Source organism: Colias croceus, chromosome 20 (genome assembly GCF_905220415.1).
Source record: "Colias croceus chromosome 20, ilColCroc2.1".
Lineage (NCBI taxonomy): Eukaryota > Metazoa > Arthropoda > Insecta > Lepidoptera > Pieridae > Colias > Colias croceus.
The window spans coordinates 9,010,815-9,027,221 of record NC_059556.1 but is presented as its reverse complement, the minus strand read 5'-3'; the positions used below and the strand labels follow the sequence as shown (position 1 = coordinate 9,027,221).

The following is a 16,407-nucleotide window of genomic DNA, read 5'->3' as shown; positions in this document are numbered from 1 at the left end:
TTGTTACAGATTTGATGATAATTAACTTAATATAAAGTGCAAGTGCATTCTGAACAAATGGATGCAACTACTTAGTGCAAATAAAAGGCAGAATATACATTAAATAAATATAATTTATTTGGAAAGATACGGTGCGATACAATAAACTTAAACAGAACTAAATACTTATTACGATATTTTTTTCTTTTATATATTTATTAAATATCCTATATTTCATTATTATACAAGCATCATAAGCAGTGCTAGAGTTACAGCAGCGTTATTTTACATTTTTACTATACAATAAATAAGAATATTTATAGAAACCATAACCAATAAAGGATCATTCATAAATTACTATCACAATTAGTCAATTTTAAATGACAAAACTTACAGAAGAGAGTAAAAAAAACACTTTGTGACAAAATTTACGGATGATCCGTTACATAAAAAGTGACTGATTATTCAAGTATTTCAGAAAAAAACTTCGACAGGCGTAAATAATCGGTCGCTTTTACAAAAAATGACGGTTCGTTTGCAAAAAGCGGTAATCCCGTAACCATCGAATTAGATAATCAAATTATAAAACCTGATATAACAGTTATCAAAAAATAATTTTATACAGTTCTAACTAAATGTTACAATATTTTTTCTTTAAATAATATTCAAACAATAACATAATTACAACCAATCTTTAACATTCCATTAAATATATCAATTATCAACAAATGCAAGATTCATTAGAATTACCTTCAGACTTCACGAAATGAAATATCGAAGATAGGAAAAGATAGCATTATCGAACTAGCTAACACCAGGGGCATTACAACTAATCTATCGAACTACAAAATCTACATATTTGGTATTATTTATTAAGATAATATAATCTTTTATTTCCTACTCGTCGCTTACCTGTTGTTGCTGTAACTTTTTGTCCAAATGATCTATTTTTGGATCTACATTTGGCAAATCACTGAGCTTGTTCGATAGATCTTTTGCGAATGTTTGTTCCTTATTTCTTGTCGATTCCTCTTCGTCTGATGTTACAGTTATTTGGGTGTATGGCTGAAAATATTTATGTTAGCTATAAGATGCAGATATAATTAAAATTTTGATTACCTATATAATAACTCCAGTTGGTCTTAGCGTGAACATATTATATAGCCTATAGCCACAGAGTACATAATAGTAGCTAAATGCTATAGCCTTCCTCGATAAATGGGCTATCTAACACCGAAAGAATATTACAAATCAGACCAGTAGTTCCTGAAGATTAGCACGTTCAAACAAACAAACTCCTCAGCTTTAAAATATTATAAGTATAGATAAAATATATCTAAATGACTCAGCTCAATACTACTCGATAATTTCGGATATTATGAAATGCATGACCTATCGAAACAAATTAGTTTTTCATTATCACAATTGGTAATATATTCAAGGTCGTCTAAATTCCTAGCAAAATCCTCTTTATTAGTCACACTTATAGGCCCATCTCTTAATATAGCCATGCAAAAATCAACTCTATATCCTAGTACATAAGGTACTCACCTCGCTATTCTGTCTGCTATGAGGAGCAGAAGTCTCCGGAGAAGATCCCTTATACCAGGCTTCAGCAGACGGCCCTCTATCTATATCAACACCAGAATCCCTGCTATCTCTCAACTTAGCGTCCATATCATGGGACAATGTTTTCTTATACAGCAGTTTTTCGATCTTAGTTTCCTCTTGTAAAAAGGAGGTAATGTCAGGTCGTGGAGCTAGTGTTAAGTCGACATCTAGATAGCTGTCGTCCTGCCCCTCGATGCCAAGGAAACTTGTCCGCTTGTTGCGTATTTCTTTTTTGATGCGGCGCGCTGAGTTCGTGTGCTTGAAGTTACCCTGAAAAGTGGTGGATTAAAGATCTGAGTGATATTGTTACATTATTGCAGTAGAACAGTCTAATAGATGCTTTCAATAACAGTAAATTAGGTTACATTATGTTCAGGCTTGTTTATGATTACTATATATGTTCACAAATAAGTGATTTACATTTAATTAATTATTTTTCAGGACAGGACAATTTTCACAAATGGCACGATCTGATCCCATACTAAGCTTTTCGCTTGTGTTATGGAAACCAGATGGCTGATAAACATACATATATAATTTTAAATAAATACTTATATAGATAATGAACACCCAGACACAGAGCAAACATCTATGATCATCACACAAATATTTGCCCCGGGTACTTGGTAGGCAGGGCCACTACCAACCAAGCCAACCGGTCGGTAAAGTTTTTTTAGATTATTTAGATTATTTAATCTTTGTATAATCAGACGTGTCTGACATGACAATTGAAATTGTCGCACCAATTATAGATTATTCTACTTACATTTCCCAGCAATTCATCTTCAGGGCTGTCTTCAGCGGGTGGCGGCGGTGGCTTCTCTTTCGGAGGTTCCAGAACATTCGTCGGCAAATCTAACGGAAATGCTCCTGCATCTATCTCTCCTACTACATTGTTCTGCCCAAATATATCAATGTTCTCATACAAAGGCGTCACAGACACTTTGTTATTAAACTCGAAGTCATCTTTAGCTGCCTCCGTTTTACTTTCATCCAATTTGCCATCGTCGTTCATTGTAATTTCTACACTTTCTTCCGAATCGAGCTCTTTGAACGCCAGTTCTAAAGCGTCAATGACCTGAAGTTGGAAAGGGTGGTAAAGAAAATGATACAGAAACAGACAGCGAAAAAACACTACAAAATAAAACAAAGCACATTTCATTTATAGGAGAAAACATAATATAAGAAGTAAAACATGCGAACGCAACGGAATGAACACAAAATTTAGCACAAAATGCGGCGAAGATGCGTGTTAGTTATGAAGCGAACACTACGTATTCTTACCTCGCTGAGCCCATCACCAAAGCCGATGAATAATCCTAACAAATTGAAACAAGCCTATTCCGAGAGCGGCTACACGTGACTAACATAATCACTAGATAGGGGCCTGTTTACACGAGATATGAATGGTTTAGATAACGTTGTTTTATCATACAATCAACTAATGCACTGATTTCTGAAGTATCGTGAAGACTGGCCTATTATATACGGTACACCTCGATACAATATATAAATGCATATTACATTGATGAGGATATAAAATACATAAATAAAACTCATACATAACATATAACATATATTTTCGGTAATGAATTTACAGATATTATCACGAACAGAATTATCTAAAATACTAATCGTAAAGGGGCTACATGAAAAAATAAATCATACAATTGACTTTCTAATGGGCACTAATTTAACCCTGTTTTATTACTACTTGCTAATGAATTGTGATTTTAATGTATTTTTGTATGTATTGTCGAGTGCTAGGATTGTTATTCGTTTTAGCACATGATGTTTAGTACGAAAATATGATCATTTAGTAAATATGACTTAAGGAAAAAACTCGTTGTATAAAAAAATCGTTCACCAAAAGAATTGGAAGACGAATTTTTTTTGGAATAGATTGTTTGCATTAAAATCTACAACTTTAACCTAATACAAAATTATCACCTAGCTTGCTTTCGCAATATATGAGAAAGTGTATCAGGCACTAGAACAAATGACAAGTTAGTTTATTCCTTTACTATTATTATTCGTTACTTGACTTGGTTTTACAGATGTTATTTTGTTATTAATTAATAAAATGGTTTTTCTTCTATTAGGCTCGATGCATCTTTTAGTTCGTTTCTGCCAGAACGGATTATAATCTTGCGAAGTACTTACCGCGTCGTCACTAGCTGCGTTACTGGGGATATTACGATAATCATTAGACAGAGGTACATTATTACAAGGGAAATGACTTTGAGCGTTACCTACGTTGCTCTCACATGAAGCTACATTAATGGCCTTGTTAGTATGTGAATTTTGTTCGATAAGTGACCTTAATGTTTTAATGGAATTCTTTGGCGAAATGTTAGTAGTTGTAATATTAGAGACAGTTACCATTGGCATGCTTTTGTTAGTAGAATTGTTGCTGTTAGTGTCGTTTGCGTTAGACTCGCTAGAGTTGGTCCCAGCACCAGAGTTTAAGTTGTTGCATAGTTCATTCAAGTTTAGCTGAATAGTCATTTTGCCCTCAAACACCACCGCGTCGCCGTCCGACGCGTTTGAGACCGGCTCATTGAGACTTACACTGGAATCTTGATTATCTAAGCTTTTTAACGTGTCTTCATCTTCCTTGTCTACTTGTATTTCAGTCACGTCCTCAGTTACGCTCAGCTCCTCGGGATGCGACAGCGCTTGTGTATAGTTGCTCGCACTGTCTGTGTCTTCAGTCTTGTTATCTTGATCGCAAACTTCGTCGATAAACAAATCTTTGTTACACTCAAATTCTGTAGTATTTTCCGCGGGCTCCTCGACTTTCGGTTCTAATGTTAGACCGTCTTCATTTGAGGATTCGTATTCGGAAACTTCAACCATAGGTTCTCCGATGGGAGAAGCTACTTGAGTGAGATCGGCGATGTCGTCTGCGGGCGCACAAGAGTCGCGGGCTGTGTGTATGCCGCTGTCTTCTGTTTCAATGTCACTTGGAATAGTATTGTTCTGCATCTCAACACAATCGAAATCTTCCAAACTCTGCACCCTTTCGAATGAACTCGGGGAAGCTTGATCGTTTCTATCTAAGCTGTCTAGCGAACGACAAAAGCTTTGCATTTGACTTTCTAAGCCAGACAGATTAGTTTTAAGTGAGCTATCCGATACCTTATTTTTAATATTGTCTTCGGGAACATTAGCTGCGTTCAAAGTGTTGTTTATTTCTTCTTCGACTAATATTCTGGGTATTTCTTTGTTCTTTGCTGCATCGAGACATGAGAGGCGTTCTTTTAGACTCATGGAAACCTCTTTGACCTCTGTTTTTGTTACCTTCACTTCTTCTTCTGCGTTTTGTGATTTGAGACTGGAAAGACGTTCTTTTAAAGATTTCGTGTTACTCAGATCTCCGTTGGAAAGTCTTTTAACCTTCTCAGGCTCAGTTGTTTTAACTTTTTCCAAACAAGATAAGCGTTCTTTTAATGGCTTTACTTCTGTCGGTAATTTTGTAAGATCGCTTGCAGACTTTTGTATGTGACTTTCTTCAGTGAATTTTTCTAAGCTATACAGTCTTTCTTTGATCGATTTTTTATTGGCAATATCAGGTAATTTTGTTTTATTTATTTGTAATTCTTGCGAATTCTCGCGTTCGAATTGTTCTCTTCGCTTGTGTATGTCTACTTTAGGCAAGTCTTTCTTTGGATTATTATTCTTTAAATCATTCGCTCTCTGCTGTTGGAAGGAGGAAAGTTTCTCTTCTATTTTGTTACTGACAGATGTTCTTATTTTATGTATGTCACCGTTTGATTTGTCAGGCGACTTTTCCATGCTGTTATTAACCACCGTTTTGACAATGTTGCTGTTAGTGGTCGAAATGATTCTGGACTTGTATCCTTCTATTGCACCTTCGTAAGTGTACTCTTCTGGCTCGGGGGAGCTTATGGTCGTGGTCGTGCAAGTATCGTATTCGTTGGCACTTGAACCCATTTTGCGGTTGCTGTCATAATTAGACATATTGTCCATATCCGAATGGTTCTTATCAAGGTCCATTCCGTCACTCTGAAAACAGAAAAGTTTAATTAAATCCTACTTTCCTTCAACTTGACATCAATAGCCTACATATAATAGAGAAATTTAAATATATTCTTAGTACTTTATGATTACTCGTAGCATTAATTTGTGTGCAGCGTATTTCTGTCATAATCTACTGTTCTTTATATATAGAACAATTCTGTAAAATAGTAACTATACTTACAGCTAAGCTGTGCGTATCACAGTCCTCACTGAGGCTGCTCTTAGTGCTGGAGGTGCCGATCCCGAGATCACTCAGATCGTGGGCATCGTCCTCAGGGTATAACGCGAGCGGGTTTCGCCGTCTACGGCCAGCTCTGGAACAAAAAGACGAACTTTAAATACTGGTGCAATAAGGTTTATTTTTTAATGCAAAAAGTTTTTCGAATATGTTCAAATTCACTAGTTACTTGAAAATATAAATAACTTTCTTGTTGATTATTTTCTGCAGAAGCTGAATTTTGAAACAGTAGTTCTTAGCATAGACATATTTATTAAATGACTGTATGTTTGTCCAATACTAAGGTTATAAAGTAATCAATAAAAAAATATTTTTATGAAGGCTTTTTCGTACTGTATTTACCTATCATTCTGTGTAGAAGTTACGTAAATAAACGTGCATAAGAATCTATTGTAAACGCACACAAACATGAAACTTCTCCAAACATTGAAATTAGTATAATATAAATTTATTTACAACAATGACCAATCGTTTTACTATTTCAAGTTCATGTGTGTGTTTAAAATTAGCCGGTGACTATTATCACGTAATCATGAGTTTGTCTGCTAATATTTACTTATTAGTCATCTCTTGATTTTTATTGATAATAATTGTATGAGTTATATGTGTCATTGTGTCAATATGAGGAAGTTAACGTAACATTTGTATGTTGAAATAATATTCGAAAAGATAAATAAAAAAGGTAGGCATCTTTTTAAAAAAAAACCCATCAATATTTTTTGTAATAAAATGTTCTAATATTTTTTTTAATTGTACAAAGCTATAAAATTATAATTTAGGTATACATAACCATAGCAAACATCCTGTGTCGTTTTTGGTCATTTTACGACGAGCAATACATGAAACTATTATATAAACATGCATGTATCTACAAATTAAATAGGTACCTACCACAAACACTGACAGTAATAAATCGATAATTAAATCAGTACTGAACTTACAAGGTAAACAAAACACAAGACAGGTGTACACTGACATTGGACTATATGCATAATGTTTGAAAATTACGCAACCAAAACTGGATGTACCAGTAATGTGCGCAATTTGGGATGAGCTTTCTATTCAAATGTCCAAAAGTGGTACAGCGAAAGTATACGGTGTTTTCACTTTTCTTTACTACACGAATTATGAATTTGATGTATGTGACTGTTTGCTTGGATCACGATTTTTGTTGTTGTAATTATTCAGTGTGGCTTGTGTGCTTTCTATTGTTTTTTATATTTGTTTATTTTGGTGATGTAATGTGAAATAATTCTAATAATGTTTAAAGTTTGTTTATTCTCTCTGGTTAGAATATCTTCTGTAATAAATAAACACGGTCATGCTTAATTGACTTATTTAATGAATAGATTATAATTAAAATAACATTTAATCAACTATGTTATTTGCACGCAATACCTTTCCATAACTTTCTTCGTGAAGTTTAGACCTGGTAAATATATTTAAAATTATGTATTTTCAAGCAGATGTTTTAATTATTTAGTTATACCAAAAGGTATACACGGAATACCGCGTTGTAAAATAAAGTTCACGTAGAAACACATGTTCTAATCCTTTCATAAAAGATATTAACATATGAACATTTAAAGAAATCGTTTTAAACAATTGCTTACATAATAACACGTGGCATGTTAAAAAGTCGCAATGCTTTGTCCATTAAAGTTATATCGTGACTGGCTTGACCTATGCATACGTGAACTTAGCCTATACTTAGACTATAATTTAGTATCATTTAAGTTACATCATTTAACGCGATAATTTCGAATAACCCTTTCTAATGGTTTGGACATTTATTATTTTGTAATTATTTTTAACGGATTTTATTGTCACGCATATGCGATAAGTGATGCTATTAAGATTTCATAGATGTGTGTGGGTTGTGGTGGGTTGATACTTCATCTTACTTTGACCTTATCTGGATGTAAAGATGAATCCCTTAGGCCAAACTTTTTGATCTACCTACACTTATACCTACTAATTAGTTTTTTCTTATTATTTACAATAATTAATTTAAGTAGGTCCCTCCATATAAAAAAAATTATAACTATACATAATATATGAATTTGACGAATTTTGAAGTTTATTTATATATCTATCTATATACATCATAAGTAAAACAATCTCAAAAATGTTCATATTATTTTCCAACACAGAAACAGATCCACGGGTAAAACTTAGTGTAAGGATCTGATGGGAACACAAGAAACGTGTACGCAATTTGTACAGGAATCGAACCTTGATCACGAGAGCTCGAGCGTGAGCCACATCACGGATCAATTTGGTGCTTCGTAGGAAGCGTCGTGCGAAAAACTTTGTAGATATTGTAAAGGATATAGTTTAGGGAATTTCATTTGTCTGTGAATGTTTCGCTTTAATAGATAGTGTTGAATGGATGTAGATGTATTTTGACTGGGTGAGAGTTAAATGTTTATGGTCAAGAATAATCGTTTTTTGTTCGATAACAGTTGTTTTATCAATCCATACTAATATTATAAATGCGAAAGTAACTCTGTCTGTCTGTCTGTCTGTTACTCAATCACGCCTAAACCACTGAACCAATTTGCATGAAATTTGGTATGGAGATATTTTGTTACCCGAGAAAGGACATAGGCTACTTTTTATTGCGAAATATGTACCACGGGCGAAGCCGGGGCGGACCGCTAGTAATTCATAAATAAGGTTAAATAAATGACTAATATCTGTATGATTTATGTTTAAAGGTTATTCAATAAATTGCACACGAGTAAAGCCACAGGCAGACTAGGTACAAGAGTTATTACAAATCTAAAGTTATTGTAGATGTATTCTTTCGTATTGTATTCATGTGTATGTGCAAGTCATCTTCAAAAAAACTGAACCCATTTACCTAGTCAAAATTTTGTACTTTACCACCACGCAAACGAAACCGCGGTAAGCAAGTAAGTAGGTAATAAAGTTATAAATATAACATGTCACAGAAAGTGTAATTTCTTCACACTGTTTGCGGTGAGCTCAAATGGCAGAAACACACCGCAAAATAGTTGTTTCGTAAGCTTTTATACCGCTATTTCATAAAACTTATTATGTTATTAAATACGTGCAAGTAGCACTTCAAAATGACATTATTCCAGTGGCAATGACTTGTAAAATCTCCATACGTAGGTATACCTAAATGTTTTAATGCGAGAATCTGTTTATCTGTCTGTCTGTTACGCTTTGACGCTTAAACCAAAACAGCGATTTTCATAGATTGAATTAGAAAAAAAAATCTATACTGATATTATAAAGCTTAAGAGTTTGTTTGTTTGAACGCACTAATCTCAGGAACTACTGGTCAGATTTGAAAAATTCTTTCGGTGTTAGATAGCCCATTTATCGAAGAAGGCTATAGGCTATATGTCATCACACCAGGAGCCAACAGGAGCGGAACAACGAGGGTAAAACCGCGGGGCTCAGCTAGTGTGGAATAACTAGGCTCCTTTACAAATATACCTAAGCTCCTTTATAAGAAAATGATCCCTTTTTGGTATTGAAATAGGACCTATTTTAGTGAGGCACAGGGGGACACTGGTTATTCATTAAACTAGAACTTCATGTTATTTATTTATTTAATTAATTATTTAAAGACGTATGATGTTACTTATCAGTTATCAAAATGTTATCCGAACCCGTTGAGCCGTTCGTGACTAGACAATAAAACAAACTTTCACGTTATACTAAGCAATAGTAGTGACAATAGCATCCCAGTAGAATTATACCATGTGGTATATCTCGTAATACTTTTGAGAACGTTATATAAAGTAGATAAGGTACTGTTATATAATATACCATGTTTCCTGTATGCAATGAAGCAGTAAAACATAACCAAAAAAATCAAAACAAACATTAATCAAATGGTCCCATTATATGCCTAATAACTTGTAACCTTAATTTTGATAAATTCAAGCTTAAAATTGTTTGTATTCAATAATACTTCTACCAGCACTTTTGAATCGTCAAAACATAGTTTTACTATTTACCACCGATTCGGAAAGCAGCAACACAGACGATTTGATAAGTACAAACTTACTAAACTTAGGTTACTTAACTTACTTTTTTTCATTCGTTTTATTTATTTATTTAGTTAAAAGCTTTAAGCTTGTATTACGACGACTCGTTTATACTACAAGACTTCATTTTAAAGCGTATTTATAGTTGAAGAATTAAATAGCACATTAGTAGCAGCGTTCCTTGTATAGCCAAAACCTAATTTTTTCACGTAACGACGTCATCAAGTCACGTCGCACTTGAACGAAAACTCGTAGATTTCTCTAGTATTACGTCCACACGACCAAGTATGTGTTTATTCGTGGATTTTTGCACGACATGACAATGGCTAACAAGTAACAACATTAGACAATCGTTTGTCCTTTTGTGTCGCAATGTTGGCACTGTGAGAATTTTGAGCGGGAAAACTGTATTGTCTGTCACTTGATGGGAAAATATTGCTTTACATAGATGGTGTATAAATTATAGTTTATTGAGCGTGATGACTGGTGATGACCGTTCATTAATTAATGTTGGTAGTTATACTTTATGTTTACGTAATAGAAGAATCTTTTTATTCAGCGAAAACCTTGAGAATTAAAAAAAAAATTACATAATATGATTGACTGCGTTATGAACTTCAAAGGTTCTTGATTAAATTTAAAAAGACATTGATATGTTACAGATTTGAAACGCAATTAATTAATTATACTATTAACCTCATTGATAATATGCTTACGTGATAACAAGCATAAGCTAAAAGATATCCGTGATTCCATGATGAAACATAATATTGGTCTGTCAGTCTTTAAATCCATAATATATTATCAAAAAAAAAAAAATAATAATATTTATAGAATTCTGTGTGTACAACAATGAGAATATAATTCGTTTATCAATCACTTGGAAGTATGTAAGGCTCTAACAGCTAGGATAGGCCAAAGACATCGCTCATCTGGCTTGACGAGTCCCTTTGGGCTTTCACACACGAGTTTTTAGTGATAATAAATTAATGATTTTATTAAAGTGCGTACTTTACTAAAATACAAGGCATAAATTATATATATTTATTCACCCTTTAAAACATGTTTTTTTCTGTACTTGTTCCGAAAATCTTGAACGGCAAAAAGATTGAAGGAAATAAAGTGCATCTCAGCCAATGCTATTAAAAATCTGCTAAATATTTTTTTTACATAAAGCTTTTTTAAAATGATTAGGCTTCTCACACATTAATTTATTACCATTAAAACCGTATCCAACTGCTAACAACGAGATCTGCACAAAGCCAGGCTTTCCAACAGCACTACATATTTGGTAACCAGCGAGGCAGGAAGTGATGCACTGCTTTTTTGGCGCGAGCCTTACTCTAACTGCTAACTGCATGGGATCGCTAGAAATTCCATGAGAATCGTGAAAATCTATTGCCTTTTTTTGCTGGCGCTACTTGTTTGTACTGTTAGACTTGTTTTGCTGACGGTTGGCTTGAGGTTTAGAGTATGGTTGTATGGAAAATTTTGTTCTTGAGGAGTTTAAGAGTAGACGATAATAATATCGTAAAAAACTTATATAAATAAGTTTTCTGACGAAGTGAGGGTTCCAAAGCGAATTGCATTTAATATACCTATTTATGTAAATTTAAGCTCCCTGGAGGTATATTCCTTGCTCTCAAAATTTTAATAAAATTATTTAAGGCTAGGTAAGGTACTTATATTAAAAAACTTTTATAATGTTTACATTAAAAGTTAGTAAAATCGTTTCTAATCTTACGACAAATAAAAATAAATCACAGAACAATCATTGTATAGCCTGATAATAATCTCATTGTACATCACATTGTTTTGATGTTTTCATGTAAACTTTGGTGCTTTGGCCTCCAACTAAATTTGTAATTTACAAATTTGGACATGTTAACTGTATGCAACAATAAAACAACGACTTAGCAATTAAAATAAACACTAAAGTATGGACTTTACGAGCTACATTATCTTTATACCTAAAATATCTTTACGTATTGACGTCAACAAAGAGCATGGGACATTTTAGTATGAAGCCTGGTATACCTACCAATTTGCGATAAAAAAAAAAGTCATTTTGGCGGCAAGAGATGAAACATGTGCCAATCGATAGTACATCAAAATACAAATAGGAAATACTCTTTGGTAAAATGTCGTAATTGATACGGTTTCGGAATAAATAAGAGTTTAAAAAAAAAATTTTCTTTTTAGTTTTTTGAATTATTTGTTACTTATTACACATAAAACGTTAAGACAAAGCATATACAACTTCTAATTTGTAATAAGTGACGCACCGCACGTGCGTATCCCTAGCCCAAAGTTGGTTTATTACTTTGGTTTAGATAGTAATGCAACATTTTATAACCCTTTTTTTACAAATTAGAAGTTTTATATGCTTTGTTTTAACCTTTAAGTGTAAGAAGTAACAAATAATTCAAAAAACTGAAAAAAAAAAAATTTTTTTTTAACCCTTATTTATTCCGAAACCGTATCAATTACGACATTTTACCAAAGAGTATTTCCTATTTGTATTTTGATGTACTATCGATTGGCACATGTTTCATCTCTTGCCGCCAAAATGAAGTTTTTTCAAAATTTCCAACTTTAGGTATACCAGTTAGGTTCCTTGCTTTTTATAAGGCTGTATGTCCTCGCGGCTTTGAGTGGGTTTCATGCTGTGTGGGAGTACTAAGTAGGCTTTTTAACTTTATATACCTTATTTATATGTAAATAATGATCATCTTGATGTTTATCTGATGTGTTTTTTCACTAATTTGTATCTTTAGCTATTAATTATTATGTTCAATGGATATTTTCCCTTTATTTTAAGTTTGTAATGTTTAACTAGCGAGTTCTAAAAACGTGTAGTTTCAGAAGTGAGGCTAGAAACTAAGGTAAGATTCAATTTGTTCTAAAAATGCAATAGAATAGAGTAAAATACTACATGCCATGTAACCTGTAAAAGAATATAAATGGTCCTTTTTATAGCATTTAAGTGAAGTTAAAAGTCAACATAAAAGAGCAATGACATTCAAACCAAACATGATTTAGTATATAACTTGGATGAGTCACATTTTCTCTGTCTTTTTTACTTTTTACTTTTTATGAACTTTGCGAACTAATTTATCAGACTAATGCATTTAAAAGAATGTCGAATTACATCACATCTGGCAAGATCCTGCTATACCAGTATTTTATTTATTTATAGTAAGTAAAAGATAATTAAGTGTAGAATAAAATCGACTGAGTCACTCGACCTTCGGAGCTGTGTGACTTGTTGATGACATTTGAAGGTGACAGGTTTAAAATCACATATTGCCGTATTAATCTACTAAAGTAAATATGGTATGTAGTTTAAGTGTTAAGACAGTCTGTTATGTTTTAATCATCTGAATAAGCTACACATACCTACTTTATACTACCTTATTTGAAGGGACCATATTTATTATTGCTACAAAACATCTAAATCCATTTTTGTTTCCTGAATTATCACTACATATTATGTAGTATAAAACAAAGTCATTTCTCTGTCCCTATCTATGTCCCTTTGTATGCTTAAATATTTAAAACTACGCAACGGATTTTGATGCGGTTTTTTTGATAGATAGTGATTCAAGAGGAAGATTTTAGACAAAGCGGGCGAGCCGCAGGCGGTAAGCTAGTATTGTCATAACAGATGTTGGCGCGAAACTATGATGTCATTATACTTTTGCAGGCTGTCTCCTCACGTATTTCAAATGGAACATTTAAAATTTCATGCATATAAACGAAATATAAACATTATTCATCAGAGGTCATTTTCTTCTGACCATTATGTTAATAATAATATGATCTATATCATTCGCAGTAAGTATATAGGTATCATTATTCATCACGAGGTGTTAAGAAAACAGGCCATGACGTGATTAGTGCAATCATACTGACAGTCATTATATAAGGCAGTACTTAAAATGCAATGTGAGAAATAAAATAAGCGCGTTTAGATTGCTACGGTTGCAACATTTAGCATAATTACCCTAGATTTTCTATGTCTTTTGTTCTAATAGTTTTTTCCTAATATTCAATATATGGTTACGAGTTTCCAACTATCTGAAATCGATAAATAATTGTACCTTAGACTAGTGATTTGTGGCATTTACTAGTTTCTTAAAACAATAAATTCATCTAGTCACTAGTGCATCTATTTATACCTAAGTCTATATAAAACTCAATTTTTCGAACTTTTTATTCATTATTATTTTACAAGAATTAACGAATAGTAATTTTTCTACAGTATAACAACATAAAAGAGTCTATTACTGGGTTTTTTATCTGAACAACCAAACGGTTTGTTTTACGAAACTTTTCTGAAAAATTATGATGACTGGTAAATACGAAATCAAGTTACCTACATGAAAACAAAGTATGCCCGATATATGCCCGATTAATGAGGGTCTATTACATTGTATCAACAGTGATTTTCTTCCTTCTTAGATTAGGTAGGTATCTTTGTAAATTTTCCTCGCTAATTAATAATGAAGTAAATATTTATCAATAGAACTAAGTCATAGTTTATTTAACTTCTGTAACCTTTAATAGATGTAAACAAAAATAAACAGTTCGTAATAAAAATGCAAACAAATTGTTTTGTGTAATTATATGTAACAGTAAGTAATTTATTTATTTAATGCCTATGATACTTTGAGAAATACTGGAAAATATAAACATTAAACAACTAGATTTCCGCCCGCGGCTTCGCCAGCGTTTTCAAAGGAAAACCCGCATAGTTCCCGTTCCCGTGGGATTTACGGGACCTATCCTATCTGTTATTCCAAGTTACCCTCTATATGTGTGCTAAATTTCATTGCAATCGGTTCAGTAGTATTTGCGTGAAAGAGTAACAAACACACACACACATATCCTCACAAACTTTCGCATTTATTAAGTAGGATATGTCCTGTAAAAAGCGCGAATGTATAATTTGTGAGGTTTAAGTTATATAAAAAATATATAATAGTTAACTATGATTGTCGGTAAATGATAATAATTGGCTATCGGTAAGGAAAATTGGTTCGCGTGACTGTCTCCATTAAATATTTATGATATTGAGTTTAACGTGTATCTACAATATAGACATGTTTATCGATATTACTAAAATATGTTTACAATTTCTATTTGGAATTGTATTCGGTTTTATAATAAGTTATTGTAACAGAATCTTTATAATTTGGATAGTGGTAACTTTTATTACCCAAGCATTGAGATCATTTCATGTACATATATAAAGATAGATAATGTAAGTTTGTATTATAAAAATAAAAATATTAAGACAGTAGGATTATTATTCTCGGGACTTACAAAGTCACAGTATACAACTAGTATATCAATTAGTACGCTATATTGTAAGTTGATTAAATTATCATGTTTACACTATCGATGCAAGTCTCGATTGAACACTAAGATTGCGCTAGTTAAGACTTCCTCCCGGCGTTTCCTGGATGCTCTTATCACGTGAGAAATGCTGTTTTAGTTAATTAATTACGTAATGTTTGTTTAGAAAATATCTTTCATATTATGTCTGGTAGATAAAATCTAATTGGTATAGATTAATTTTATTATACCTACTATAGCTGTGCCCCGCGGTTTTAGTTTTTACCCACATTTCTCCGTTCCTATTGGTCTTAGCGTGATGATATACATATAGTCTTCCTCGATAAATGGACTATCTAACAGTGAAAGAGTTTTTTAAATCGGATCCGTAGTTCCTGAGATTAGCGCGTTCAAACATGCAAACAAACTCTTCAGCTTTATATAATATTAGTAATTAGTAATAGTATATAATGAAATATGATTTATATAATAGGTATCTTAATTAAATAATTTAAAATATGAAATGAAATAGTACAATTTTATAATTAATATTACAATTAATGAGATCCACACTAATCCCACGCTAATATGAACCAACGCGAAATTAAAAAAATTATTTTTGCATGTTTGTCTGTTTGCACGCTCTCTCTTCACAAGTTAAGTGATCATTATAAGTGGAGTTAAAATAAGAAATTGTATAATTACCAGATAAATCTCTGGCTCTTATCTAATGGGGCGTAATTTGAGCGACTACCGACCGACTGTGGGGGCTTAATTGTAAGGCGGTAAGACATAAGCGGTAGCGATTATTCAAAAATATGTCAATATTACGTATCAATATACAATTATAGGTAAATGAAATTGTCATTTTTAAGCCTTTCATTAATATTAAACAATTTTGAGTTCGAAAAAATAATCCGTCGTAACCAGATATTTTATAATCATTATTCATATATTTTGGCAGATATTATACATTCATGAACTGATAATACGCACATACATTTATTAAAATTAGAAACATCACATTTTGTATTTGAATATTAAAATTCTAATAAAATATAGTAATATCGTACTACGTCACATCTGAACTTAATACCGAATAGCAAGATAAATTATAATAAAAAAAATTATCGCTTAAGTTCAAACTCTAAACCGTGTACAAATTTA

General features: G+C 32.5%; 1 protein-coding gene across 4 annotated transcripts in view; it reads right to left on the bottom strand.

Moving 5' to 3' along the window:
- The window catches only part of LOC123700722 (LIM domain only protein 7), a 143,321-nt gene that overhangs the window by 5,209 nt on the left and 121,705 nt on the right, over window positions 1–16,407 (bottom strand). For 3 of the 4 annotated variants that reach the window (XM_045648037.1, XM_045648036.1, XM_045648035.1), the window contains exons 5-9: window positions 5,816–5,948; window positions 3,973–5,619; window positions 2,357–2,668; window positions 1,531–1,860; window positions 892–1,044 (exon numbers count right to left, since the gene is read on the bottom strand). In XM_045648037.1, the coding sequence (XP_045503993.1) occupies window positions 892–1,044; window positions 1,531–1,860; window positions 2,357–2,668; window positions 3,973–5,619; window positions 5,816–5,948 (2,575 nt within the window). The remainder of the gene's footprint in view (window positions 1–891; window positions 1,045–1,530; window positions 1,861–2,356; window positions 2,669–3,972; window positions 5,620–5,815; window positions 5,949–16,407) is intronic. The other variant, XM_045648038.1, reaches the window with a different exon arrangement.